Below are 25,709 nucleotides of genomic sequence, written 5' to 3' on the forward strand. Positions count from 1 at the left end.
TTCAGAGTGTCACACCCATTTAATATCAGCACTTGGGAGGCAGAGGCAGGTGGATCTCTGTGAGTTCACGGCCAGTCTGGTCTATAGAGTGAGATCCAGGACAGACAGGGTTATGTAGTGGGTCCCTGGCTCAAAAACAAAACAAAACAACAACAAAACCCAGAAAAATAAACATCTTTTTGGGTGGCTGTCCCACATGAATCAAAACAGAATATATATTTTGCTCTTCCAAGATGGAGTGTTCTAGAAATGTTAGCAAAAAACCTATTGGGTCTCCTGTACCAATCCTGAGTTTGTCTTTGTTGTTGTGATCCTCTCTCAACCACCTAGACAGGAGTTCTGAGGTCCCCAGCTATAGTGACACATTGGCATATTTACGTTTACCTTTGGTCTACGCATCTTGAAACTTTGTGGCTTCTGATTTTATGTAGGGTGGCCACCCCTTCTGTGCTCAGCACAAAGTGAAGCAGTGGCCCTGCCCTTCCTCAGGGGAGTTTCTCATTCTTTCTGGTTCAGTTCACCCACCTGGTCTCAGCTCTCTTCACAGTTCAAGAAAAGGAGTTTTCTGTGGCTGGGAGGAACTTTAATCATTGTTCAAGAGGATGGAATTTTCTTGTAGCTTTTGATAAGCTTAGCAGAAGTGTAATGTCTCCAGGGATTTATGTAGCCCTGGCTGGCCTGGGCTAGTAGTCCAGGTTAGCCTTCAACTCACTTGCCTCTGCCTCCTGAGAGGTGGGATTAAGTATGCCACCACACCCAGTAGTACTTGCTTTTAAGAATTGTCTTTCACTACATTATTTAAAAAAAAAAAAAATTGGAAACTGAACCCCCCCCACACACACACACAAGCCCTTCCTAAGAAAGGCAACTCTGAAGAAAGTGTCTTTTGTGTTAAGATTTGGATGAGAGGCTATATATCTTAAAAACTAATTTTTGTACAACATACCTCATCTTTTTTTTTTTTTTTTTTTTTAAAGATTTATTTATTTATTATGTATACAGCATATATGACTGTAGACCAGAAGAGGGCACCAGATCTCATTACAGATGGTTGTGAGCCACCATGTGGTTGCTGGGAATTGAACTCAGGACCTCTGGAAGAGCAATCAGGGCTCTTAACCTCTGAGCCATCTCTCCAGCCCCAACATACCTCATCTTACAGTGAGAAATTAACCTTCTGCATGGTTGCATTGGTTCTCGGCATGACCCCTTTGGGGGTTGCACATCAGTTATCCTGCCTGTCACATATTACAATTCATAACAGTACACACATTACAATTCATAACACTAACAAAATTACAGTTAAGAATTAGCAATGAAAATAACCTTATGGTGGGGGTCACCACAACATCAAGAACTATATTAAAATTATATTAAAGGGTTGTAGCGTTCAGAAGGTTGAGAGCCACTGGTCTGGAGCAGAGTGTGGTGTGTGCAGTGTGCTCTTACCATCGGAGCAGAACTTGATTTTGATTCTCAGATTTCAATGTCTGAAGCTCTCAGGTTGCTCAGAACCCCATATGACTTCTGAGTGATGCGAGAGATGATTTGAAACTGATACTTTCAAGACACTCCCTGCTCTACTTTCTGCTGCAGTTCATTGGTTGGACACAGAAGTGCTAAACTGTGAAGTGATTTTTTTTTTTTTCTCAAGAAGGCCTTCCTAGGGAAATGGAAGACAGTTTACCTGAAAATCAAAAAACCTGGGTCCTCTGCAGAGTTACACTTTGGGTTTGTTTTAATGTTTAACCTGTCTGTGGGACAAAGTTCTCTGCCTAGATGGAAAGTTACATGTTGCTTTTAGTCTTTCCTCCTACAATAACGCCCACTTCAGATTTAAAAATAAGCAATTTCCTGTGTTTGAGAAAGTGAAACTCAGAAACTTTAGAGAACCCACCCAGGCTGTAGAAGGAGAAGACTCTGAGCAGCTTCAGAGAAGATCCCAGACCTGTCCAGAGGCCTGCAAGCTGTGAAGTTTCAGCTGTGCTGTTCCCAGAGTCACCACCTGTGTTGAGGTGGGCTCTGTAGTGATGTAGCTGCTGTGAACTCATCCCAGCTCCTGTAAGTAACTCCTCACCACACTCGTGTGTGTGACCCCAAAGAAAACCAGTGGTTCCCAAGTTGGACCTTTGTGCTGTTGGAAATTAGGTCTGTCATAGGTTTACTTTCTGCTGTGAGTGTGTGTGTGTGTGTGTGTGTGTGTCTCCCCAGGTGAAGTCTCTTACAACACCAGTTTTCATAAGACCCGGTTGGTTTGTGTGATCATGTCTTGTTTGATATCAGCAGACAGAGTGGAACAGTGTGACAGGCTTTGTCTGCACACAGCTGTTGTCTTCCTGGGTGTTTTTGATGCCGGCTTTGTGAAAGACACTGTAGAAATGTGGGGAAGGACGAACTTTACAACCACTGATCAGACCCCAGTCTGGAGCGGAGGTGCAGGACACAGGGAATCTGAGGAGGTGGGCTTATGTGGTGGTTTGAAGAATGGCCCTCAAGGATTTGAATGCTTTGTCATCAGGGAAAGGCATTACTTAGAAGGATTAGGAGGTGTATCTATGTGGGGGTAGGTGTGGCCTTGTTGGAGGAAGTGTGTCATTGGGGATGGGCTTTGAGATTTCAAGATCCCAGCCCAGACCCAGTGTCTCCCTCTTTCTGTGCCTGTGGATGCTGATGCAGAACTCTCAGGTACTTCTCCAGCACCATGTCTGCTGCATGCTGCCATACTCCCTGCTATGATGACAATGGTCTAAACCTCTGAAACTCTAAGCAAGCCCCAATCAAATGCTTTCCTTTATAAGAGTTGCCATGGTTCTATTGCCTCTACACAGCAATAGAACACTAAGACAGCTTACATCTCTGCTATTCCTTTGCTGGAGGACTTCTGCCTTTGTGTCTCAGGTTGCTCATCTAGGAATTTCCTAACCCTTCCCTTTTCCTGCATGCTCTTACGTTCTGAAGATCCTTAGACTTTGCTTTTAATCTGGTCTGTAGGAGTCTGGCTTCACCAGAAACCCTTGACTGAGAAGAGGCCCAGTGGTGGAATCCCCAATGAGAACCCGGACACAGGGTCCATGGCTGAGCTGTGCATGGCACACCATCAGCACTTTACAAACTTCTCTGTGGTACACACAGCTTATCTTCTAGTCTCTGATTGGCTGCATTCCACTGCTGCTGCTGTTCTTGGTGGTCATCCCATGGTCCTAGCATCTCCAAAATGCTAGAGTCTCCTGCTATAACTACACTTTCAGTAGTAGCTTGAAAGTGCTTTCTTTATGGACTCCATTCCTGCTAAATAGTGCCTAGCCTCCATGACCCCTTCACACCCTCAAAACCAGCACCACCTGGGTGGATCTTACACTACTAAGTTCAACTGACAGCACAAAGTACAACCTTATCCATGTCTGGAACATAGCTTCTGTGTGTTGACTCTCAGGAAACACTTTCCAGAAGACTTCACCTCAAAGATGCTGCTCTCTTTGTAATCACCAATAATTTCTCAACTACAGCGGACTAGCACTGAGTATCCCAGCAAAGCAAAGGTTTCACTTTAGTAGTTCTGGTATCTTGTTAATCACAGCTGATTCTCCAGCCCCAGATACCCAGAACCATTGACTCTTCATTCAAATGGCCCAGTAGAGTCTGCTTCCCTAAACTTCACAGGCCAGGCCTCCATTGTTTGCACTGCTCTCTACATTCTTATCTTCCAAGTTCCTAAGAATGACCCAATTGGTGGATGTTGGTGGCACATGCCTTTAATCCCAGCATTCAGGAGGCAGAGGCAGGGGGGTCTCTGTGAGTTTGAGGCCAGCCTGGTCTACAGAGTGAGTTCCAGGACAGGCTCCAAAGCTACAAAGAGAAATTCTGTCTCAAAAAAAAAAAAATCGCCCAATTAGCTTTTCTAGCCCAAAGCCCTTCTACAAACCTCCCCAAAACCCATGGCCAGGTCTGTCACAACAATCCCACACTATCATGATACCAATTTGTCTTAGTTAGGGTTACTACTGCTGTGAAGAAACATCATGACCAATGGAACTTGGAGAGGAAAGGGTTTATTTGGTTTCCATTTCCAAATCACTGTTCATCAGTTGAAGGCAGTCAGAACAGGACTCAAACAGGGCAGGAATCGGGAGACAAAAGCTGATGCAGAGGCCATGGGTGAGTGCTGCTTACTGGATTGTTCCTCATGGATTACTCAGCTTGCTTTCTTATGGAAAAGGACCATCACCATTTGGCTCCATGGGCCTCTCTTTCCTCTATGGCTTGTGGCAGTTGATGGACCAGTTCATGGGCTGCTGCTGATTTCTCTTTGCAAAGGTTTTACAGTGAGATCCAAAGCTCCAGACTCTGAGTCTGAAAGTAATTAGCCCTTTACTTCAACAGACAAATCTGCAAGTCATCCCTTAACTTATACCCTGATGTACCATGACCCCTGACAAATGAAGGGGGTTTGGAGTGCAGGCCACCCAACCACTTCTCCGACAGACCCAGTTCTAGGGACAACATCCTCTCAATTGCATGTGGCACAGAGAGAAGTGAGACAGAAAGGGTAAGTGAACAGTCCTAGTTGACTGTGGGAAAACACCTTTGTAATTGTTTTTGGAATGAGTATGTTGTAAGAGTTCCTCTAAGGGCCATGAATAGGAGTGCATGCAAGTGAGGTGTTCAGAAGCTTGTTACGTTCAGTTCTCATTGTCTGAGATGAAGATAGTATATTGAATTGGTAACCAGACTCTCAACAGGTTATTTTGGGGGGATGAGAAGAGATTTCAGTGGGTAAGGTCTGTGCTATGCTAGCATGAAGATCAGAATTCCCATCCCTGATTCCCAGTGGAAAGTCTAACCCTACCAAGAACCAGAGTGACACCCCAGCTTGCTCCTTACCTCCTTGGGGACAACATTTCCTCTTCACACACATGCGGATGAAAATAATGATAAGGATGATGATGATGATGATGGAGATGACTACTGCTATGATGATGGATTCTTTGTTATTGGGAAACTGCCTGGTAGATGGATGAGGTGTGACATCTATGGTAGGTGGAAGATAGATGATATCTGGGGCCCTTGATGTTGGTCCTTAAAAAAATCAGGAAAATTACTAAAACTAAAGCAAAAACACACATCATTCAACACTTTCTCTCTCTAGGCAACCTGAGAGACTCATGTTTAATAACTATCTATAAGGTCCTGAGTAGAGAGAGGAGTAGAGTTGTATGTACAATGTCCTTGCAGAGTTTATTTCCTTACCAAAGAAAGCAAATGTCTATCAAACCATGAAACAATGTGACATATTTACTGTGGGTAGAACTTTCTGGATGTTGGGGCAAATGGTGGTGTTTAATTGTGCCAGAGAAGGATAATGAAACCTTTCAAAGTGATGGAGTTGATGGAAAGGCAGCCTTAAGTGAGGAAGAAAGGGCTGGAAGTTTACAGTGATGCAGACAGACTTGGGGCCCGTTAGCAGGCCCTGAGTACCTGAATCATTGGTATTTAGGGAATGAGAAACACTGGGAGGTGAGGTAGAAAAGAACTCTTTGTGGTCATCCCTGACTCCCGGACAGGAAGACCACCAAGTAATCACCCAAACCATCTATCAAATTTGATGGAGTTGCCTTCTGTTAATCTAGGTAATACCTACTTGGCTTTTCCTTCTGGTGCTTTAAGAGTTCCTTGAGCCAGTAACTGGAGTCTGCTGTGGAGATTACCTTGAGATCTTTTATGAATTGCTCATCATTCATGATACCTCTGGCTTCAAGACTAAATGGTGTCCAGCTCATATTCATTGTGTTCAGGATGAAGAAGTACTTTCCACTGATATTAAATCGCCAGGAGGCATCAATGATTTGTTCTTGTTTGTATTTAGAATTCATGATGGTCTGTAAAGTAGGGTGACCTGCAAAACACATACAAAGTCATCATTCTTCTCTTTTGATAGATCCATCACCTCCTCAAAGGTCAAGACTTTTCCCCCTGGCTTATGAGCCAGTATCATTATCATTGGGTACCATATGCTTCCCAGGTAGGGCCAATGCTCAGCTCTTTCACACAGATACAACCACCATCTCATTCCCACATGTGCTCTGCCCTTCCTCTCTCTTGCCACCTGTCTCTGCCTCTGAACTCCATCCCACACTTACCACTGGGGTCAGCCGTCTCTTGTTTGGTGTTAGCCAGAATCTTCCTGAGCTCCTGCCCCAAGTATTCCAGCCTTTGGATCAAATCTGTCCACATTTGAGTGTCATGTACTGCCTTTCCCAGGTCACCCAAAGGTGTGGCTTTGTTGTGATTATCATACTGAAGGAAAGATTCTCCATCCAGTGAGCACTGTACTTCATACCAGGGCTGTCGAAGTGCGGGACGAGCTCTGACAATGACTTTGCAACTAAGAGAGTGTGTATCTGTGAGAGAAACATGAAGGTGAGGTCCACAGTGGGAGCAGAAAGCCACAGGACTCGTGGTTCTGTGACACCAAGATGACACCCAGAATCCCTCTGAAGAGCAAAAGGGGAGAAAGAGAAGCCTCTAGTCAAGATGTCCACCAGGTTCTGGATCCTTATTTCAGGGCCATCTTTGACTGTCTTAGAGTGGTAGGACACCTCAGATGCACACAGTGTCACCGGGGGGATTTATCTCACAAGTGCTTTTAGTGACTTTTATCAAGTGTTGAGGAATAAAATATATCAGATAGTATCTGTTCCTGGGACTGAAAATCTACTGAACACACAGGGAAAGGAGGCATCATAGAACACGTGGTAAATTCCACATGGAGCCTGGGAGTTCAGGAAAGGCCTCCTGGAGAAATGCTGCAACTCGGCCTGGGAAGGGGAGCTGTCACCTGTGAGCACAGTGCTCACCTGAGTCCTCACTGGGTCCTTCACATGACAACATTGGGCATCTGATCTCAGATTCTCCCATGTTGAACCACACCCCTAACTCATTCCAAAGCAGAGATCTCTGTCTGTGACCTGCTTGAAGCCCCGATCTCTCTCCCCTTCCTCAGGCAGTTGTTCCCAGCACACTTATGGCCCCTGGTCTCCCAGACTTTCCCTAACAGCAGCAGAAGACACAATGTCCTAGAGCTGTTCTGTTCAGCAGACTGCACAAACAGGCAGGAAGTCCTAGTGAGGATGCACACATGCACTCTCCTGTGTGGGTGTGAGCACCATACACTCTCCTGTGTAGTGTGAGCCTGAAACCTAAAATAAATAATAATTTTTAAAGGCACCTTTAACAAGTTTGTAATATAATTACACTACAAAAATGCAAAAGAGATGTTAAAAAAAACTCTTACTCTCTGATCCCTCCAAAACTTCTGCTCTGAGGTGGACTGATGGAGGTTTGGGAAACTCCTTTTCTGTCCCCTTCAACAGCTTCCTCTTCCCTTCTCCTCTCTGCCTCTTCTACCACCTGTTCTCTTCCCCTCTCATAGTCCCCCCCCCCACTTTCCCCTTCCTACCACTCCTAAGCCTGGGATTTCTCCTTGAATGGCTGTGATCCTTTCCCACTCAGTACACCTCACTGGAAGAGTTCCTGCACATGAACATGAACTTTCTGGAGCAGAGAACAGGCTTTTGTGGTTGTGAACTAAATCACAGCCTTGGCACTTGAAGATGGATCACAATGAAATATGCATCAGACAGACTGTCCTCTATCAGCTTAAGTGTTTACATACATGGTCCCCACTTGGTGGCAGCTCTTTGGATAGCTTATGTGATGTGAACTTGCTTGAGGAAGTATATCACTGGGGGTGTGACTTTGAAACCTTAAAGCCTGGACCAATTCTCATTTCCTCCAACTCTGCATCTTGTTTGGTTCAAGATGTGGGCTCTCAGCTTGCTGCTCCAGCCACCATGCCTGCCTGCTGCCATGTCGCTTGCTGTGGTGGTGATGGACTCTTGTCCCCTTCAAACTATGAGTCCACAAAACACATTCCTTTGTGTGTTACCTTGGTTGTGGTGCTTGATTACGACAGTAGAAAATAATTAATACAGCTATCATGTCAATATTGAAGTCTTTGCAGGCCAGACAGTCTCAGTCACACCTGCTCATCTCTGCTTTTGTAGCTGGAAAGCAGCCAGACAATACATCCATGAAGAACATGGCTGGACTTCCCTCTAGGGCCCTATGACTCAGGACAATCTGTCAGACTGAGGCATCAGTTCTAGAAAATGGCCCTGGATGGAGTTCATGGCAGTGTCTAATTGAAGAATCACCTTACTTGGGCAGAAACCAGGCTTACCCACCTGCACCAATTAGTTTCCATTAAATTGTGGCTCCTGGCAGGTACTGGGACCAGACAGAGTGGTCTGTGGTCCTTGGGTATCAGAAGGCCCATCAGGACTCAGGCAGACATTTAAGGTGAGCTCTTTCCCACTATGTGATTAGGTGGACAGTTCACAGTCAGACAAGATGTCCAGAAGTGAGACATTGCTTCAGGGACATGACAAGTCACTTGTGTGTTGAAAGCTGCCTAGCAGGGAAAGATAAGGACTCTTTTGTCTGACAGAACATCTCCTGTTCTCCAGATGGTTGTGGAGATCTTACCTCATCTAGAGGAGGTGACTGAGGTTAGTTCTCAAGTAAGCTGCCACCTCTCCCTCAGCAAGCTCCTCAGGCTTCCAGGAGTGTCCTCTATGGCCATGGGATCCAAGGAATCCACTGGACAGCAGTGGAGAGATCAAGATGCCCTAAAGCCAGGACCTCCTCCTGTCATTTCCAGCTGACCCAGAAGTCACAGGCAGCACAGAACCCACTGCTAACTGGGATACAGGCAGCTTTGGCTGTACTTTTGAAGACACTCTGAGGGGATGGGCACCAAGACTGGTACATGGGATATATCCTAATCCCCTAATGGACAGAGGACAAATATGCTGTCCCGTTCACCAGCTTGTTGCATTCTGAGTCTGTCACACTGAATGCAGAACTGAGTATTGGATGCAGGACAGATAGAGTGAGGCTTGACAAGTTGAAAATATTTGCAGAAAAAACAAACCCCCTCCTTCCTAAATGAACGCCAGTATCTGGTGCCATCACCCCAGGAGGTAGACTCTATGGGCTTGGGAGCAAGGGGGGGAAGCTTTCAAATCCCCCACCCAGGACCATTGCCAGAGTCCTCCATAGTGGACAAGGTGTGCTAGCCCATGTGGACTGAGGTGTCTTCAGGCATGAGCACAGATTGCCACCTGGTGGAAAACAGAGGTAAAATGCACTTTAAGAATGGGAAAGTGGGGACGGCTGGATGGGCAGCAAAGGGAGCTGAGCTTGGTGGGACAAATCTGCAATCCTGGAACTTGGAAGGCTGGGGGACAGAAGGAATTACTGTAGATTCTACAGTGTGTGCTACATTGTGGAATCCTGCCCTAAAACAAAACAACAGACAGAAAAAAGGAGAGAGGGAGGGACTTAGGGGGGAGATAGGGGGAGGGAGGGAGGAAGGGAGGAAGGGAGGAGGGAAGGGAGGGAGGGAGGGAGGGGAGGGAGAGAGAGAGAGAGAGAGAGAGAGAGAGAGAGAGAGAGAGAGAGAGAGAGAGAGAGAGAGAGAGAAGCAAAGTAGGAACCTATGTGGTTGTGGCTGCCTTCTCCCTGGAAGCCTCTGTGTGATCTTCTGAAGAACACCATGGGAAGGTGGGAAAGAAAGTTCAAGGACAAAGAGGTCCCGGGATGGTGGAGGACTTGTGAGGAATCTCAGGGAAGGGGAAGGCAGTCTTCAGAGCACAGCATGCCTTAGGTCCAGGGGAGCTGTCTGAGACCTCCTCCTGGAGGGGTCCGCACTGGTGACTCTGTTTAGGCTTCAGCTGATCCCAGTGGTGCTGAGGGCGTCACTAGCTACCCCCTCTGCTACCCTGCCCTCCTCATTCACGCAGCCCCTTCCCGGCCCCTCCCGCGGTGACTTTCCCCTAACTTTGTCAATGCACTGAAGAGAATCCAGGAGGGAGGAGGTGAGGACCAGGGTGACCGGACTTAAGTCCTGATGATAGTGAAGAGAAGCCCAGGAACTTCCTGTGGGGAGACTGTGACCTTCCTGACTCAATAGTCCGATGCTCCCCTCCCCCACTTCCCCCAGTTAAATCCCGGAACTCACCGGTGGGATGTGAGGATACCAGGCAGATCAGTGGAAGGATAAGGAACAGAACTAGGGAAAGATTGCGTCCGGTGGCTGCAGCCTTTGCCATGACTCCTTCCTGCGACCCGGCTACCGAGGGGTGTGGCTGGAGCTTCGGAGAGAATCGGGGAGTCCTCAGTACCGCCCCGCAGAGAACCCCGTGCTGGGATTCGCGAAGTCCCGGGCACCCGGGCTGTGATTTCAGTCCTTCCCGTGCTCCAGCTTTGCGGGTTTCTAGTTCCCATCTTTTCCTGCATCTCTTCGGGGGTCCCTCCGGGCCCCGCGGCTCTGATTCTCCCTCCCAGCGCGCTGCGTTTTCCATCACGATCGGGCGCTCGCTCCGAGCGCGATGTGAACTGAGAGGCTAGAACCATGCTGTCCGCCGTCCTACACCCCGCGCCCCTTCACCTTACTCACCGGCAGCTCAGCCCTCAGGGACCGTGGGCAACAGAATCAGAAGAGAGAGACCGAATAAAGTCGGTACCTTCACGTGGGTCTCTGCAGAACGCACTGAATTTACCCGCCCTTGTCCCGGTCAGGTTTCCACGCCCACAGCTTCATTCCTGCCCTGATCACTAGGTGGCACAGATCTTTCCTTTAGCGGTTTGCCCTGCTTCTCTAGATTTCTGCACATGCCCAGTCTCCTAGACCATCCCTCTGCATTGCCTGGGACCTCGAGCCTGCTCTTCCTCACTTCCCCTTCCTCTTTCTCCAGTTTCTCTCCATGCCACACTCATTTGCCCCTCCAGGTCCCTTCCCCATCACCCGCAAAGGTCCTTGCACCCTCCAGTTCCTGTCCCTGGGCTAGCCACTGTCTCCCCTCCCCCAGTCCTCTCTAGTCACCCCCCTCCCCCCTCCATTTCCTCCCTTTTACTCTCTCCCTATTGAAGACAAAATTGTCTTGTGGGGAAGGAAGTCTGTACTTTTCTCCTTACCTCCTTGACATTGAAACCTGAGACCATCAGGAAAGTTCTCCAAGTAAAAACCTTCTTCCAAGGAAAAGCAGCTTCTGGGTTCTGGAGAGAAGACTCCGAGGTTAAGAGCACCAGCTGCTCATTTGGAAGATCCAGGTTTGATCCTCATAACCTGCTGTTCCAGGGGATTCCAGGAAGGCTCCTGGCCTCCAGGGGTGCTGCACACACATGGTACAGAAAAGCACACACAAACATAAAGAACTCATACACATCAGATAAAAATGAATTTGGGTATTTTTTTTAATGTTAAAAGAGTCTTTTACATAGGAAAAGACAAGATCCTTGGTAGAAAATTTTTGAATTTGCTATTACTTTTTGAAAAGAGTGTGTAGGTGAACTGTATGTTTGTGAAGGTGTGTGTGTGTGTGTGTGTGTGTGTGTGCATACTCATAAGATAGAGCTTAATCTCGGTGTGGACCCACAGGTTCCATCCACCTTGCTTTAGGACACAGGGTCTTTCACTGGCCTTAGCTCTATGAACTGGCCATGGTTCTGGCCAGTGAGTCCCAGAAACCCCCGCTCTCCCCAGATCTGTATCTGAAATGTCCTTGAACTCATTCTGGAGCCATTTCCCAAGAGGTTTCCCCTCCCCTGGGAGTTCACTTTGGTGACTTAGAAATCATTTGCACACATTTTGTCCAACACTATCACATCAGACCATGCATCTGACCACCACTGTCACACCCGGCCCTTGGGAGTGAATTGTGAATCTGCTGTCACATTTTTTCCCCCTTTTTGGTGTGTTTTTGTGGGTCATTGTATGTTGGTGAAGGTGCTGGTGTGTGTGTGTGTGTGTGTGTGTGTGTGTGTGTGTGTGTGTGTGTGTGTGACAGGGAAAGTTCACTTATAGGACAGAGTTAACTTTCAGTGTAGATTCACCAATGCCATCAATATGTGGATCGTTCCACATGAATAACTCAGGTGTCAGTGCTAGCCTGTGTGGGACTGAGCTACAGGTAAATGGCACCTGGTGTTGAGTCTGACAGATCTGACAGTGCAGTGCATTCTCCTCACACACTGGCTTGGGAACTTCTTCCAGGGATTTAGAACAGCTTTCTCCCCAAGGTGCTGAGGTTGATCTTCCTGGTTGATAGGAATGGCTCTACCATGGAAACACTCTGAGGAAGCAGCCATCTTCTATGTCCTTTGAATTTATGCTGGAGTGCTCACAGTGGTTTTCAAGGAATTGCTTAGGTGCCATGTGGTCTGTGGGTCCAGCTCTAGCTGCACCCGTGGTTTCTTTCTTGCTCACTTTTAAGTGTATGTTATGTAACATTTTTACATGCTAAAGTCCCTCAGAGGGTGTCAGCTGAACTGGCTTATGAGTAAATAAAAGTGCATGTAAGTATAGTCTTGATTCCTTTTAATTAATTACATGTAAACCATGGTTAAACATAACTTTCAAATGGATTTTGTACAAGTGCGAATATATAGGAACCTTGCACAACATTACTAAACAATTTAAATTTGATGTTGCACTGTTTAGCTGATAGCAGTTTAATCTTAAATATGATGCTCTAGGTGGATCTTCTCTGTAGAGGACAACAGTGGTCAGATGTGGACATCCAGGCTTGTAAGGCTTTAAGTGAAAAGTCTAAATTGTACCAAGAATTTTATAATCGAAAGTAAAACAGGAAGGACCCACCAAGAGTGAGAAAGACAGAAAGGTTGCAGGTTTAGAAACAGATTTCTGTCTCTAAACATATGACAGATTTCTGTCTCTAAACATTTCTGTCTCTAAATATGAAAGGGAATACCTAGAGATAACAATGGATTTCTATGATACGTTTTTGGTTTTTGTTTAAATAAATGTGGTGAGCAGTTTTATGTCAACCTGACACAGGCTAAAGTCATCTGAGAGGAGCAAGCCTCAGTTAAGAAAATGCCTCTGTAAGATCTGACTGTAGTCAAGCCTGTAAGGCATTTTCCTCATCAGTGATTGATGGGAAAGGGTCCAGCCCTTATAGGTGGTATCATCCCTGGGCTGGTGGTCCTGGGTTCTGTGAGAAAGCAAGCTAAGCATGCCATGTGGAGCAAGCCAGAAAGCAGTACCCATCTATGGCCTCTGTATCAGCTCCTCCCTCCAGGTTTCTGTCCTGTTTGAGTTCCTGTTCTGTGTTCCTTCAATGATGAACAGTGATGTGGAAGGGTAAGCCAAATACACCCTTTCCTTCCCAAGGTGCTTTGGTCATAGTGTCTGGTCACAGCTACAATGACCCTAACTAGGATAATTATGTATGTATTTAAAGCTTTTTATATATTTTATTTTATAGAAAATTACATATGATATATATTTAAACGTTTTTTACAAGAATATATGTAAAAGTAACTTAAAAACATTGAGGAGGTAGGGCATGGTGATGCACACCTTAATCCCAGAACCCAAGAGGCAAAATCAGGCAGATCTCTGTGAGTTTGAGGCCAGCCTGGTTTACAAAAAGGTCCAGGAATACGTGGAAGGGCCCTGTCCCGACACAAAGAAACAAGAAAATGTGGTTGTTCCCCTCGGGGCTTGGACTTCAGGGGAGGAACCGCTGCCAAGAAGACAGAACTAGACTTTTTGACAGCTTTTCCTTATTGGAGATTCTCTGAGAGGGCAGGGTTTGGAGAGACAGGAATAGGGCTTTCTGGATCAGGCAGGAGTGAGCTGGGAAGTCCAGTCAAAACCCACTATGAGGGAAAAAAAACAAAACAAAACATTTCTCATGAAATGACTTTTAACATTGAGTTATTTCCACTATGTGGAAAAAACAAAAAGCATTTAAAGAAAAGTCAAGCACACAAACAAACAAACAAAGTAGGTTCTGAGGCACCCAAGCTGACTCATGTTGCAGTGTTGGAGTTCCACGGGTCAATTCCTGGAACTCAAGTCTGCTCCACCACACCCTGGCAGTCCTCAAAGCTGCAGGCTGGAGGGCTTTGTGCTGAGGAAAGAGTGTGAGAGGCAGGGTGCAATTAAGGAACTAGGTAACTGCTAGGCCTTTTCTAGGTCCTTTCTCTAAACCCAGCCTCAGACGTGAAAGGCACGGTGAACAGATGGTAACTTCCTGTTGACTAGAGCCATGGAAGTTACAGAATTGAGTTTTGTCTGTCATACATTTTGTCTTCACTTCTTTTCTTAGAGGTTTGTGGTTACATCAGTTTCCGGGAAAGGCTCTTGGAGGCTCAGATCCTCTCCCTGGGCAGAAGCTTGAACAGCCTGGTCTCTGTGGCTCTGGTGTCCCCAGACCCCCCACTCCATGTGGTCCCTCCCCACACAAACTGGCTGCACCCTGGGTCACACTAGGCAGCTGAAGCAGAGCAGAAAGTCAAGGGATCAAGTCATTTCTTTGGGTCTGTGCAGCAGTCACTTGTCTGCAGCCAGAGAGGAAGTATCGGGGCTGTTGGTGGGGTTTCTTCATTTCCTCCCAGTCCCTGTCCCAGTCCCCAAGCTTGGTCGATCTCCCCTTCCACTCTCCCCCACTGCTGACCCCCTCCCTCCACTCCATCCTGTCCTACCTCTACTGTCTAGACCTCACCCAGGTCCTTGCCTTCTTTGTTGCCCCAGCTGTAGGGGCACTCACTTGCTGTTCCCATACCCCTTTCCCCTTTTATATGTCCATTCAACCCCTGACCTCCAAAGCCCTTCTGTCCTCCAACCCATCCTCACCCCCTCTTGATCTTGGGCAGGGTATAGTACTTCCTCCTGGCCTTTTCTTTACCCCTAAGGTTTCCTTTAGTGATACTTGAGATTTTTTTATTGCCATTGTACTTAATGCCACTCTATAGTTTAGAAATTAATGTGAGTGAAATAGTTTTAAAATTCTAATTCTTTAATAACACACCATTAGAGCTAAAAATCCAAGGATCTTTCAGGCCTGGTGATATACCCCTTTAAGCCTAATGTTGTGGAGGTAGAGGCAGGTGGATCTCTGAGTCCCAGGCCAGCTTGGTCCACATAGTGAGACCCTGGTTCAAAAGAACTTGTTTTCAACAGTAAATTATGCATTTTAAACCTTCCATATTTTATTTTACTTTTTACTGATATTCACTGTGTGTATGTGTTAGGTGTATGTGTGAGTGCTGGTGCACTTGTGCAAAAGTGCCCATGTGGAGTCAGAGGAAACTTGTGTCAGTTCATTCTCCTCCCATCACAGGTTCTGAATGTGAAGAAGCAACTTCTCTGTGCACCCTGGAGAGCAGCACTGACTCAGAACCTGCATCAGGGGGGTGTGGACTCAGTAGCACCAGCTTTCCAGGACCTTCTGGCTTTCACTGCCAGATTGTCACAGCAGGGGCAGTCAGCCTGTGGGACTGAGCAGCTTCCAGGTTCTCTGTCTCCAATGTGCATGTGGGCATTGCTGGACTACCTAGTGCATGTCAGGGAAACTAATCTATAATAGCAATAATATTACCAAATACCACCTGTTATGTTATGAAATAGTCCATTTCTATCATATAAAATCACAAATAAATAGTAGACGCATTCCTTATTTTGTTCTAGAGAAGGCTGCCTAGTACAGGGTTGGTTATAATAAATATTTATTATAAATAATATTATTAGCATAATTTGACTCCTAGCTGAATACCTACCCTTAAGGAAGGTTGGGTATTCCTAGTCTGTCTCACACTGACTTTTATACTCATCAGTTATATACACAGGAATAAAAAGTTGACACTCCCATTAAGGAGATCTGGTATGGGTACTAGGGATGGGTACGTTTCCTGTCCTGACTGCCGGGTCCCGAATAACCACTAAGAGGCAAAATATGAATTATAATACTCAGCCAATAGCTCAGGCTTATTACTAACTAGCTCTTAAATTTTAAGTTAACCCATATTCCTTATTTATGCTCTGCCATGTGGCAGTACCTTTATTAACATGGCATGTTCATCTCCTGCTCCTGCTGTATCTGGCTGGTGACTCCTGACTCTTCCCTTCTTCCCATTATCCTTTGTTTGGTTGCTTATATTTTCTGCCTGGCTATTGGCCAATCAGTGCTTTATTAAACCAATTCAGGCGACAAATATTTATAGTGTACAAGAGGAACCTGCTGTGTTCCCTCCTCATTTCCCACTGGTCTGTGACATGATTCCTGTCCTGACAAGGCTGAGCATGCACAATCTGTTGCTAGCAGGGGACATGAACTCCAGATCTCCTGCCTCCTTTCTCAATAAGATGCTATAGATGAGGGACAAGAACAGGACTCCAGGAATTCATTCTTGCTTCTTCACTCCTTTTTTCTGTCCCTTACCCCACTCCCAACACTGCCCTCAGTACCTCCATTTTCAAGGATTCTCCCCCAAAACCACAGAAGAATGGAGTAGGGGTGGATTATCAGCAGGACAGAGATGCTGGGCTTGATGGCCATGGATGAAGCCTTGTCCACATCTGGAGCAGCAGTTGGTGTGGCTGAAGTGGAAACACAGACTGAGTCTTGACCAGATCTTAAGTCTGGAGAAAAATCACCTTAACAGGTGATTCAGCAACACACAGAATTCCACTCCTGTTGCTAAGCCACAAATGTTTAGGTGGGTCCTGAGTAGGAAGGGAGAGAGGGTATGTGCCCTGACCCCAAAAGATTCCTGCAGCTATGGTAGGGGAAACAGGGTAATGATGGGGCCTCATCTTTCCTGCTGGCAGGAGAGGAGCTGACCTGTGAGGATGTTGGCAGGGAAGAAGAAAGATCAGGTGAGATGAAAAGCAGCAGTGATTCTAGAATGCGGTAAAGGCCAGGAAATAAAAGGATGCTCAGTCTGTGAGACCACAGTGAGAGAACAAAGTAAACACAATTAGAGATAGGAGAGGGTGAGAAACAAAATGATTAATAGAAAAAAATGGCCATAAACCCAAGAATTCACGGTGATTATATTATTACACACACACACACACACACACACACACACACACACACACACACACACCTACCTCATCTGCAGAGAGCTTCCTCCTCTTCATCCCAGTTACCTGTAGGCTCCAGCTTTTCTTTCTAGCTTTTCTCCTCAAGCCAGAACCTACAGTCCCCCTGTGAGGTCCTTTTTAAGTAAGCAGTTACATTCCTGTTTTTCTTTCACATCTTCTTCATCCAGCTGGATCCAAGACCAACTTCAGTCCATTTTCCAGTCATTGAGTCAACGTGAAACATTTTGTGTCCATTGAGGTCAAAGTGCCAGGATCCATTGAACTCTCCATCTACTTCATGCCCACAACACATCATGGCCTGCAGAGTGAGGGGCTCTGTGCCCATTGGAAAGAGATCAGCCTCTGACCTTGATGAATCCTGTCTGCCTACCTACCTCCCTTCCCATCCTCTGACCTTGCTCTACCCTCCACATCTTATCCTTGTACCTCAACCTCTTAGGTGGGACTAGCAGTGATGCATTTTACCTCTATGAAAACAAAGAATGTCCCTAACCTCTCACAAATCCTGTTCTTTCCTTCAGGGGCCATCTGATGGTTCTTTTATTTACTTTGTACCAGTGGGGATTGAACCTAGGGCCTCATGAATGACAGGCAAGCACTCTACCACTGAGCTACCTCCCCAGCCCTATGTGGCCATTTGAAACTTACTTGTCATTGTAGTATTCTCTTGCTTCATGAGCATCACTTGCTCTTTGAACAGGTCAACTCTATCTTTCAGAGTGTTACCCTCTTTTTCACAGATCCTGTGGCCTTCAGTCTGTTCCCCAGAACGCCATTGGCCTGACAGTTATTGTTACTGTCGCAGTAAATAAAAGTTTCTGTGTTCAGTTGGCCTTGGGCTTGCCACCATGGTCCAGACCCTGACTTGCCCACAGTGAAGCTGTAGCAAAGAGAAGCAGCATCTGTGAAGGAAACATGCAGTGAGGTCAGGGATGTGGAGCAAGGGCTCAGAGACAGTCTCTGCCTGTGGAACAAGAAAGTCCTCTGGAAGGGAGTTCTAAAAAAGGAAATAGAGAAGGGAAGAAAAGAAGAAAATAAGGAAACAGGAAAGAAACAAATGAAGAAAGGAATGAGTGAATAAGGGAAGAAGGAAAGGAAGAAAGAAAGGAAGACAATAAAGACTTGACCACCTTGGCTGATTAGCTTCAACTGTCAGTTGGATACAGCCTAGAGTCACCTAAGAAGGGCATATCTATTGAGGGACTGTTTTGGCTGTTAATAATGTAGGAATGCCCAGCCCCTGTGGGCATTACCATTCCCTGGGCAGGTGGTTCCTGGCTAGATAAGGAATCTAAGCTCTAAACCAGGGACCTTGTCCTGTCATTTCTAAATGACCCAGAAGTCATAGGCTGCATAGAAGCCAGTGCTGACTAGGAAACATGCAGCTTTGGCAATACATTTGAAGACACTCTAGGGGATGGGCACCAATACTTGCACATGGGATATACCCTAAACTAGGTCAGAAGAATGATGGAGGGCAAATCTGTTGTCGTGTTCATCAGCTAGTTGCACTCTGAATCTGTCACAATAAATGCAGGATTGAGTATTTGATGCAGGACAGATGTACGGCTTGCCAGGTGGAAGATACTTAGTTTCTGCCACTTACAGAAAAAAAAAAAAAAAAAAAAAGACAACCCATTCCTGCCTAAATGAACACTCTTATCAGATGCCATCTCCCCAGGAGGTCGACTACATGGGTCTGGGAGGCAAAGACAGAACTTCCCACATGTCCCCACCCAGTACCATTGCCAGGGTCTACCATAGTCAGCCCTGATAATCTGAGGTGCGAATTCACAGATTGCTACCTGGTAGAAAAGGAGCTGAAAGGCACTTTATGGATGAGAAAGTGGGGAAGGTATATGTGCAGGGGAGGGGGCTGAGCAGGCTGGTGGTTGATGAGTCAGAGGGGAATCAAAGCTGAGCCTCAAGGTACAAATCTCTCATCCCAGCACTTGACAGACCCAGGGAGAGAGGCGTTGATACAAAGTCTATAGTGTGGGCCATGGTGTGAAATCCTGACTTAAAACAAAGCAACAGCAACAATAAAGGGGGGCGGGGAGTGAGAAGTGGGTGGTTGGGGCCGCCTTGTCCCTGGAAGCATCTATTGTGATCTGCTGGAAAAATACCTTGGGATAATGGGAAAGAAAGTTTGGCAAAGAGGTTCAGGAATGGCTGAGGGCTTGTGAGGAATCCCCCTTGGAAGGGACTTCAGAAGATGCAACAGCCAAAGGAGCTGTCTTTAGGGACACTTGGCCACGGAGTGGTGCTGCCCACCTTTAAACCCAGCAATCTGGAGGCAGAGGCAGGTGGATCTCTGAGTTAGAGATCAGCCTGGTCTACAGAGTGAGTTCCAGGACAGACTCCAAAGCTACACAGAGAAGCCCGGTCTTGAAAAAAACCACCGAGAGGATTCTGGCATCTTGCCTTCATGATTAGCCCTCCAGGCCTTGTAACTTTCGGGTTCCTTTCCTTAGCAGGAAAAGTTGGCAGGGCTGGCGGCCTGAGATTGTGTGTTGCCATGCTGGGTTTCCTTGGGTCCAGGAGTTTCTAGGAGGAGTACTGCTACCTCTTGATTCAATAGCCTGTTCCCTCCCCACCCGCCACAACCGGTAAGGGTCCAGTTGGATGGACCAAGGCAACTCACCAGCGGCCAGTGTGGACCGCAGACAGATCAGTAGAAAGGAGAAGCGCAGAGCCTTGGTGGAAGGATGGTGCTTGGTGGCTCCCTTCTTTGCCATACCCTGAGCAACAGGAGCAGAGAAGAGATGCAGTGACTAGAGAGAGGCACCTTGCAGAGGACCCTGCTCAAAGAATCACAGAAGTGCCAGACACAGGGCTGTAAATTTTCACTGCGGGCTCTGTAAAATGCTCTTGCCAAGGACCGCCCTCTGTGGTCACACCCTTTCGGAGGCACAGATATGATCTGAGTAGTACAAACTGGCTTTGGTTTGTGTGTGTGTGTGTGTGTGTGTGTGTGTGTGTGTGTGTGTGTCCAGGCTCCAAAAGATCTAGTTCTCTCCCAAGAGCTCAACCTCCACTCTGCTCTGCTCTGGATGGCTGATAGCCAAAGCTGACTACCAGCATGACAATACACCAGAATGGGGCCTGTGTAACCAAAGGCCAGCCATGCCCACAGCAACCAGGAGTCACAACAGGAGTGTCTGTCCCGAGTCTTTGCCACACACCTCCTTTAGTTCAGCCATACCACCATGCTCCCTGGCATCAGCTCCCTTCAGCCCCCTAATTCTGGGTTTCCCCCCTGATCTCCAGCTGGCCCTTCCATTCTTCCCACCACCTTCCCTGTGCCTACATCTCAATCCTGGATTCATTTTCCCCACCAGCTCCCTTCCCCTCAACCCTGTCCTCCCCCCTCATGTTACTTATCCTAATTCTTGGCCCAGTGGCCCAGCTCATCCATCAACACACTGCCCTGGTCATCCTCCCCTCCCCCGGCCTCCATTTCCTTCCTTTACCCACACCCCCCTCCATACACAGAAGATAATCTTGTCAGCAAGGCTGTGATTTTTCTCCTTTCCTCTGGGACCCTGGAACCTAAGGCCTTCAGAAAAATTCTACAATCACAAACTTATTCCACTTAAAAGCAGATTCTGAGACCTGGGGAGATGGCTCAGAAGTTGAGAGCACTGACTGCTCATCCAAAGGACCCACGTTGGAAGTCCATCACCTCTTCTTCATTGTTACAGGAGTCTTAGGTATGTGAGTGTCTTCAACCATAGGGACTTAATTCCACCTCTGGAGTAACAAGGACAACAGCCAAAGGCTGAATGTACTGGGAGCCTCTTGAGGTCCGATTGGACAGCCCTGACCAACAACTCAAGAGAGGGCTTTTGTCCGGCATTGGAGTTTTGTTAGGTGGAATCCAGGAAGGCAGTCTTCAGAGCATAGACTGCCTCAAGTCCAAGGGAGCTGTCTGAGCCTCTTGGCAGGGTCTGGCACTGTGCCCATCACTCAGGTTCTCCTGACTTCATTTTGGCTCTCTGTGGACCCCAGTGTGGCTGAAGCTTGTAGGGCCTTCTTGGGTAGCTGTTGTCTTGCTTCCTGACCTTGACCAGATGTCTTCCCTATGCTGATTCCCTGCTGGTTCCTTTCTTCCTGAATGCCCACCAGAGGTTCTTTGTGTATCCCGCATTTGCTGTGAACAGCTTAGATGCCAGAATGTAGAACATCAGTAGAGAACTTCTGCCCTCCGGGGTTCCTCCATCGTGCTATAAGCCTGTATTTAAGGTTTCCTTCCCTCTTTCAATAAACAGCATTCAGCATTCTGCTGAGGTGAATGACCAGCTGTCTCTTGTCTCTGTTTTCTGATCCACAGCCCCTTGCTTGGACATGGTGAACGGGTGGTGGTAGTGCAGGCATTACCACTCACAAATGGAGCTTCCACCAGGATCAGAGAAAGAAGGGACGTAGCTGATGGACACCCGAAAGTGAGGCTGGCCAGCATTTTAAAGAAAAGAGAAGGTAAGGGTGAACTGTCATGGGTGCAATAAGGCACCACCTGTAAGGCCAGAACAGCTGAAGATTTTAAATCTTCCCCATATAGAAGAGGGAAGGAAAGGAAATTTCCTGTTAGAAACGGAAGAAAATTTTAATCAAGAAAAAAGGATTTTCCCAATAATAAGGGGAAAAATTTTGAAACTAGGCCTAAAGATTTTGAGGCCCTGTTGAGGAAGGATGAAGGAAAGAAAAAAGCCTCTTCCCAGTGGTAATGGAGGAAGAAAGGGCTCTTCCCAATTTAAAAAATTTCGGGATAAACTAAAACTCTGAGCTCTTTCTGCCTGCCAGCACAGAGCGGTAGCCTCTGAATTACAAAGAGTCGGCAGATGGGCCTCACTGCTGCTGCCTGAACAAGCAAGGGAGCCCAGAGGTTAGAAGTTTTGTTGTCTGTTTAATGTTTTTTTTTTTTTATTTTTCCCTCAGAGTGGGAATAATTCACTATTTAGGATCTCATTGTGGGAAATGTTTTTCTGTTTTTCCCTTAATGGTGGGAATAACTCAGTACTAGGTAATCCCTTCTTGGGAGAAAGAGGAAGTTTAAATGGGGGCTCCTGTGTGCACAGTGGACAAAGGCACGTGATAGCTTAGAGCAGCGGGTGGGCAGGTACACGCTGGTGGGAGGTGAAGCTGCTGTGAGGGGAACAGACTCATGGGCAGGCAAGCAAGCAGAGGCCACCAGAGGGACTAGCACTAAAAGTTTAAACGGGCCCAACTGCTGGTGAAAAATGGTTTCCGTCAGGACATGGAATGCTAAGTCAATGCTGTTTGAATTTCCAGGGATATTAACCATTCATTGTATAAAGGATGTTATGTTCTTTTGATTGTCTTAATAAATGTTTGGATGAATGTTTGATTCTCATGGTAGATAAACTAAAGAAACAGGATTCATAATTTTAAACTATATATTAGGTATGCTCTTGTCTGTTTATCGTTACTGAAAATTTGGCTCTGCTCTTTAAGTTGCTTTCTAGAATTCTATAGAAATATAACACCTGAAATGGATTGGGCTGTTAGCTTATTAAATAATGTTGTTGCTAAGATAAACCCATAAAAAATTTCTTACTGATAAAGAGGCTACAAAATTATTTTTCCAGTAAATAAAATGCAGGTAAATTGTTTGGTCCACATTGTTAATAATTGGTGATTTACATTAATGTGTTACTTGGGATCTATAAAAAAAAAGGATCCTCTTTTTAAGATTTTATGAAAATACTCCAGAGTATTACCTAAAGTTACCTCTTCAAATCCTATAGAGATTGTATTTAATGCTTTTATTAATTGGCATATGTAAAAAGGACCATGGAAATAAAAGCTGGTGATAGAATTGCTCAATTATTATTGCTTTCATATTTTAAATGCAAAATGCTACCTATATGTAGAACTGGAGGCTTTGGAAGTACAGGAGAAAAGGTATTTTGACAAACAGTTATCAATGATAAACAGCCTAAATTAAAAATAAAATTATATGGGATTAGGATTGAAAGATTACTAGATTTTGGTGCTGGATATATCTATAATTTCACAAAAATCCTGAGATCCCAACTGGCCTCTACAAGAAGTCAGGAAAATGGAGACTATTACAGGATCTTAGAGCTGTAAATAAAACCATGCTTCTCATGGGAACAACACAGCCTGGTTTTCCTGCCCCTGTGACAATTCCTAAACACTGACATTTAATTGTGATTGACTTATATGGATGATATTTTATTGGCTGCTAAATATAAAAAAAAAAAAAAAAAAAAAAACCACCTGTTTTTGATGCCTTTTCTAAATTACAAGAGGTTCTTAGCCTGGCTAATTTACAAATAGCCTCAGAAAAGGTACCGGTATCCTTTCCCTATCATTATTTAGGTCATAAATATTTTGTTTTTCTCATTCCCCTACTGGAGTGTTTTGGCAAACAGGTCCTATTTTATGGGTACATTCCCCAGCTTCTCCAGCAAAAATCATTACTCCTTATCCTCAAGCTGTTGCTCAGATTATATTTAAGGGAATTAAGATTAGTGTTCAAACTTTTGGTAAGGAGCCAGATATTGTGGTGACCCCATACACCCAGTCTCAAATAGCATGGTTGCAAGCTAATGATAATGATTGGACCATATTGACATGCTCCATGCAGGATCAGTTTGATACTCACTACCAATGCTGTGTGTCTTTTTTTTTTTTTTTTTTTTTTTTGGTGAGCAGAGATCTTAAGATTTATTACCATTTTTTCTGTTTTCTTAACAAACTAATCTGGGTACACATTACAGAGTTGACTCAAAGCATTAACAGAACCCAAATATTAACCATTGGCTAGTTCTCCTATATTTTCTCAAAATCTGGTGCAGGAACAGATGTAAGTAATCAAAAACTTATATTGCAAAGGTAATATAACACAGTTTCAATTACAAAGTTGAGCATTGGAAGAAGTACCCAAAAAGAAAACAGATGAAACAATTCCCATCATCTAGAATTAGAACACAAAGTTGCCGTATACCAAGTATGGTGCACACCCAGATTAACCTTGACCACCCCCAAATTACTTAAAATTTTTACTCTCCTTTTTAAAATCAGTAATTAGCCAGCCCCATGTTCTTAGGAACGTGGTACTAATCCATGGGGCCCTTTCTGGCCTGGGCCCTCTCTTCCTCATCTCCCAACGCCTCACTATATAAGGATGAGAAATAAATTGGGTCCCTCCTTGTAAATTTGGTCAAAAATTCTAGAACTTTCATCTTGGTAGTTTCAGAGTAGGCTCTTGGACCCCACAGGAACACATAATGTGGATGATAACTGTCGGGCACCTGCCTGTATCTCAGATAATTTTGCTGCACTAGATCTCTAGTGAGGAACTCCCTGTGCTCCCCATAAATAAAGTGCTCCTTCCCATCATATATTCCTACCACATTCAGGAATTCCCACACACTTTCTTCAGAGGCACAGTTTCCCTCTATGAATATCACACCCAGAGTAATTATCAGGAAGCCATTTCTAGGCAATCTCCAGTTGCTGTCATCATATGTGAGGTTCAGTGTGTTGGTAAGAACATAAGATCTGCTTACAGGATCATTTTCCTTCATATCAATGCCAAAAATCATCTCCAAGCACTTAGAAGCTTCCTTAAAGATGACAGGGAATTGTTTCCTGTGGTCTTCTGTGACAACCCTGAGTTTTTCCACTTCTTCAATGCATTCTTTCATTCTATATTTGAGAATCAGGAGATTGACCAATTGAGATACCTTTTGCTTTTTGAGTTTTTGCCACTCGGCATCATCATCTGTCAACTTCAAAATGGTTAGCCTCTCTTCTTCTAGGATGCCAGATTCTTCATCTAAGTTGCTACATGAAATGAAGGAGTAAGAGCTCTGGCAGCTCTGGGAAATACTCAGCATCCAGGAAACAGACCCTTCTGTCCCATCTGGACTGCCCCAAAACAGAGGACAGGATGAGAGAGTGGAAGGTGGGGAAGGGCAGGAGGGGGGTAAAATGATTTTTAAAGAGGCAGATAATGTGGAAGAGATGGTGTCAATGTTAGTAACCTCCCATCCTTCCTCCTCCTCTTCCTCTTCTTCCTCCTCATCCACTTCTTCCCCTTCTTCCACTTCCTCCTCTTCCCCTTCTTCCTCCTCCTCTTCCCCTTCCTCCTCCTTTTCCACTTCTTCCTTCTCTTCCATTTCTTCCTCCTCCTCAGCTAATCTATGTATTTCAAAAGCATCCTGGAAAACTTTTTCAAGGCTAAAGTGTGGAAAGTATGGCATAATGAATTTGACTGGAGATGGTAGGCTGGTGTAATAGCAGAAGAATGGGTGGGTGGATCCCACATACAAAACTTCTTTGTAGGTGATGTCTCAGAGCCCTGCTAGCCTGCTGCTTTCCTGTTGCTTATCCTACAGGAAGCTCCCTCTGGCAAGCAACAGATTCGTCAGGAAACTTGGGTGGTATTCCCAATGTGTGTCATTTTTTAAAATTGCATCCTGTTATATTTCCCAAGATAGTACAGGTGACTCCTATTCTTCAGGCCCATGTGGTATTTACTGATGGCACTTCATGTGGTTTTGCTGTGGTGGTTTCTGGTAACATAGTGAAGAGAATGAAAGTCCAGGGCACTTCCACCCAGATGGCAGAGGTACAGGCACTGTTGCTTGCTTTACAGATGTTTTCTGATGAGTGTGTAAATATTTATATGGATAACCAATATGTGGCACATGCAATTATGCCTTTGGAGACAACAGCC

General features: G+C 45.6%; 2 protein-coding genes and 1 long non-coding RNA gene across 4 annotated transcripts; 1 reads left to right on the plus strand and 2 right to left on the minus strand.

Annotated features, from left to right (window-relative positions):
• The first annotated feature begins 1,707 nt into the window (after positions 1-1,707).
• LOC121823232 (uncharacterized) lies at positions 1,708-21,456 on the plus strand. The gene is made up of 2 exons (XR_006064638.2): positions 1,708-2,061; positions 21,312-21,456. It is a non-coding gene; the product is annotated as an uncharacterized LOC121823232 (long non-coding RNA).
• On the minus strand, positions 4,036-10,748 carry LOC102905882 (retinoic acid early-inducible protein 1-alpha-like). 2 transcript variants are annotated; one of them, XM_042262318.2, is made up of 6 exons: positions 10,520-10,745; positions 10,082-10,214; positions 6,138-6,398; positions 5,639-5,893; positions 4,882-5,076; positions 4,036-4,350 (listed from the first exon to the last, which is right to left on the minus strand). In XM_042262318.2, exons 2-6 carry the CDS (start codon positions 10,170-10,172, stop codon positions 4,283-4,285), a joined length of 870 nt encoding a protein of 289 aa, XP_042118252.1. In that variant the 5' UTR covers positions 10,173-10,214; positions 10,520-10,745; the 3' UTR covers positions 4,036-4,282. The 2 variants fall into 2 exon arrangements, with proteins under 2 accessions (XP_042118252.1, XP_042118249.1); XM_042262315.2 differs by having other exon boundaries at positions 10,082-10,748.
• A 2,628-nt stretch (positions 21,457-24,084) lies between the features above and the next one.
• Positions 24,085-25,233, minus strand: LOC102905575 (melanoma-associated antigen B1-like). Its single transcript, XM_006978106.3, has one exon. The coding sequence runs from the start codon at positions 25,231-25,233 to the stop codon at positions 24,085-24,087; it is 1,149 nt and encodes a 382-aa protein (XP_006978168.2).
• Positions 25,234-25,709: the final 476 nt, after the last annotated feature.

This window comes from Peromyscus maniculatus, chromosome 16 (assembly GCF_049852395.1).
Source record: "Peromyscus maniculatus bairdii isolate BWxNUB_F1_BW_parent chromosome 16, HU_Pman_BW_mat_3.1, whole genome shotgun sequence".
NCBI classification, from domain to species: domain Eukaryota; kingdom Metazoa; phylum Chordata; class Mammalia; order Rodentia; family Cricetidae; genus Peromyscus; species Peromyscus maniculatus.

Bases quoted from the DNA above. Each gene is read 5' to 3' on its own strand.
- LOC102905882 (XM_042262315.2), bottom strand. From the start codon at position 10,424: ATGGAAAACGCAGCGCGCTGGGAGGGAGAATCAGAGCCGCGGGGCCCG. The intron at 6,399-10,081 runs GTGAGTTCCGGG...TTTCTCTCACAG, and splicing joins GGTATCCTCACATCCCACCG to ATACACACTCTCTTAGTTGC. The intron at 5,077-5,638 runs GTAGGTATTACC...GATTTTTTTAAG, and splicing joins GCACCAGAAGGAAAAGCCAA to GACCAACATCAAGGGCCCCA.
- LOC102905575 (XM_006978106.3), bottom strand. From the start codon at position 25,233: ATGCCATACTTTCCACACTTTAGCCTTGAAAAAGTTTTCCAGGATGCT.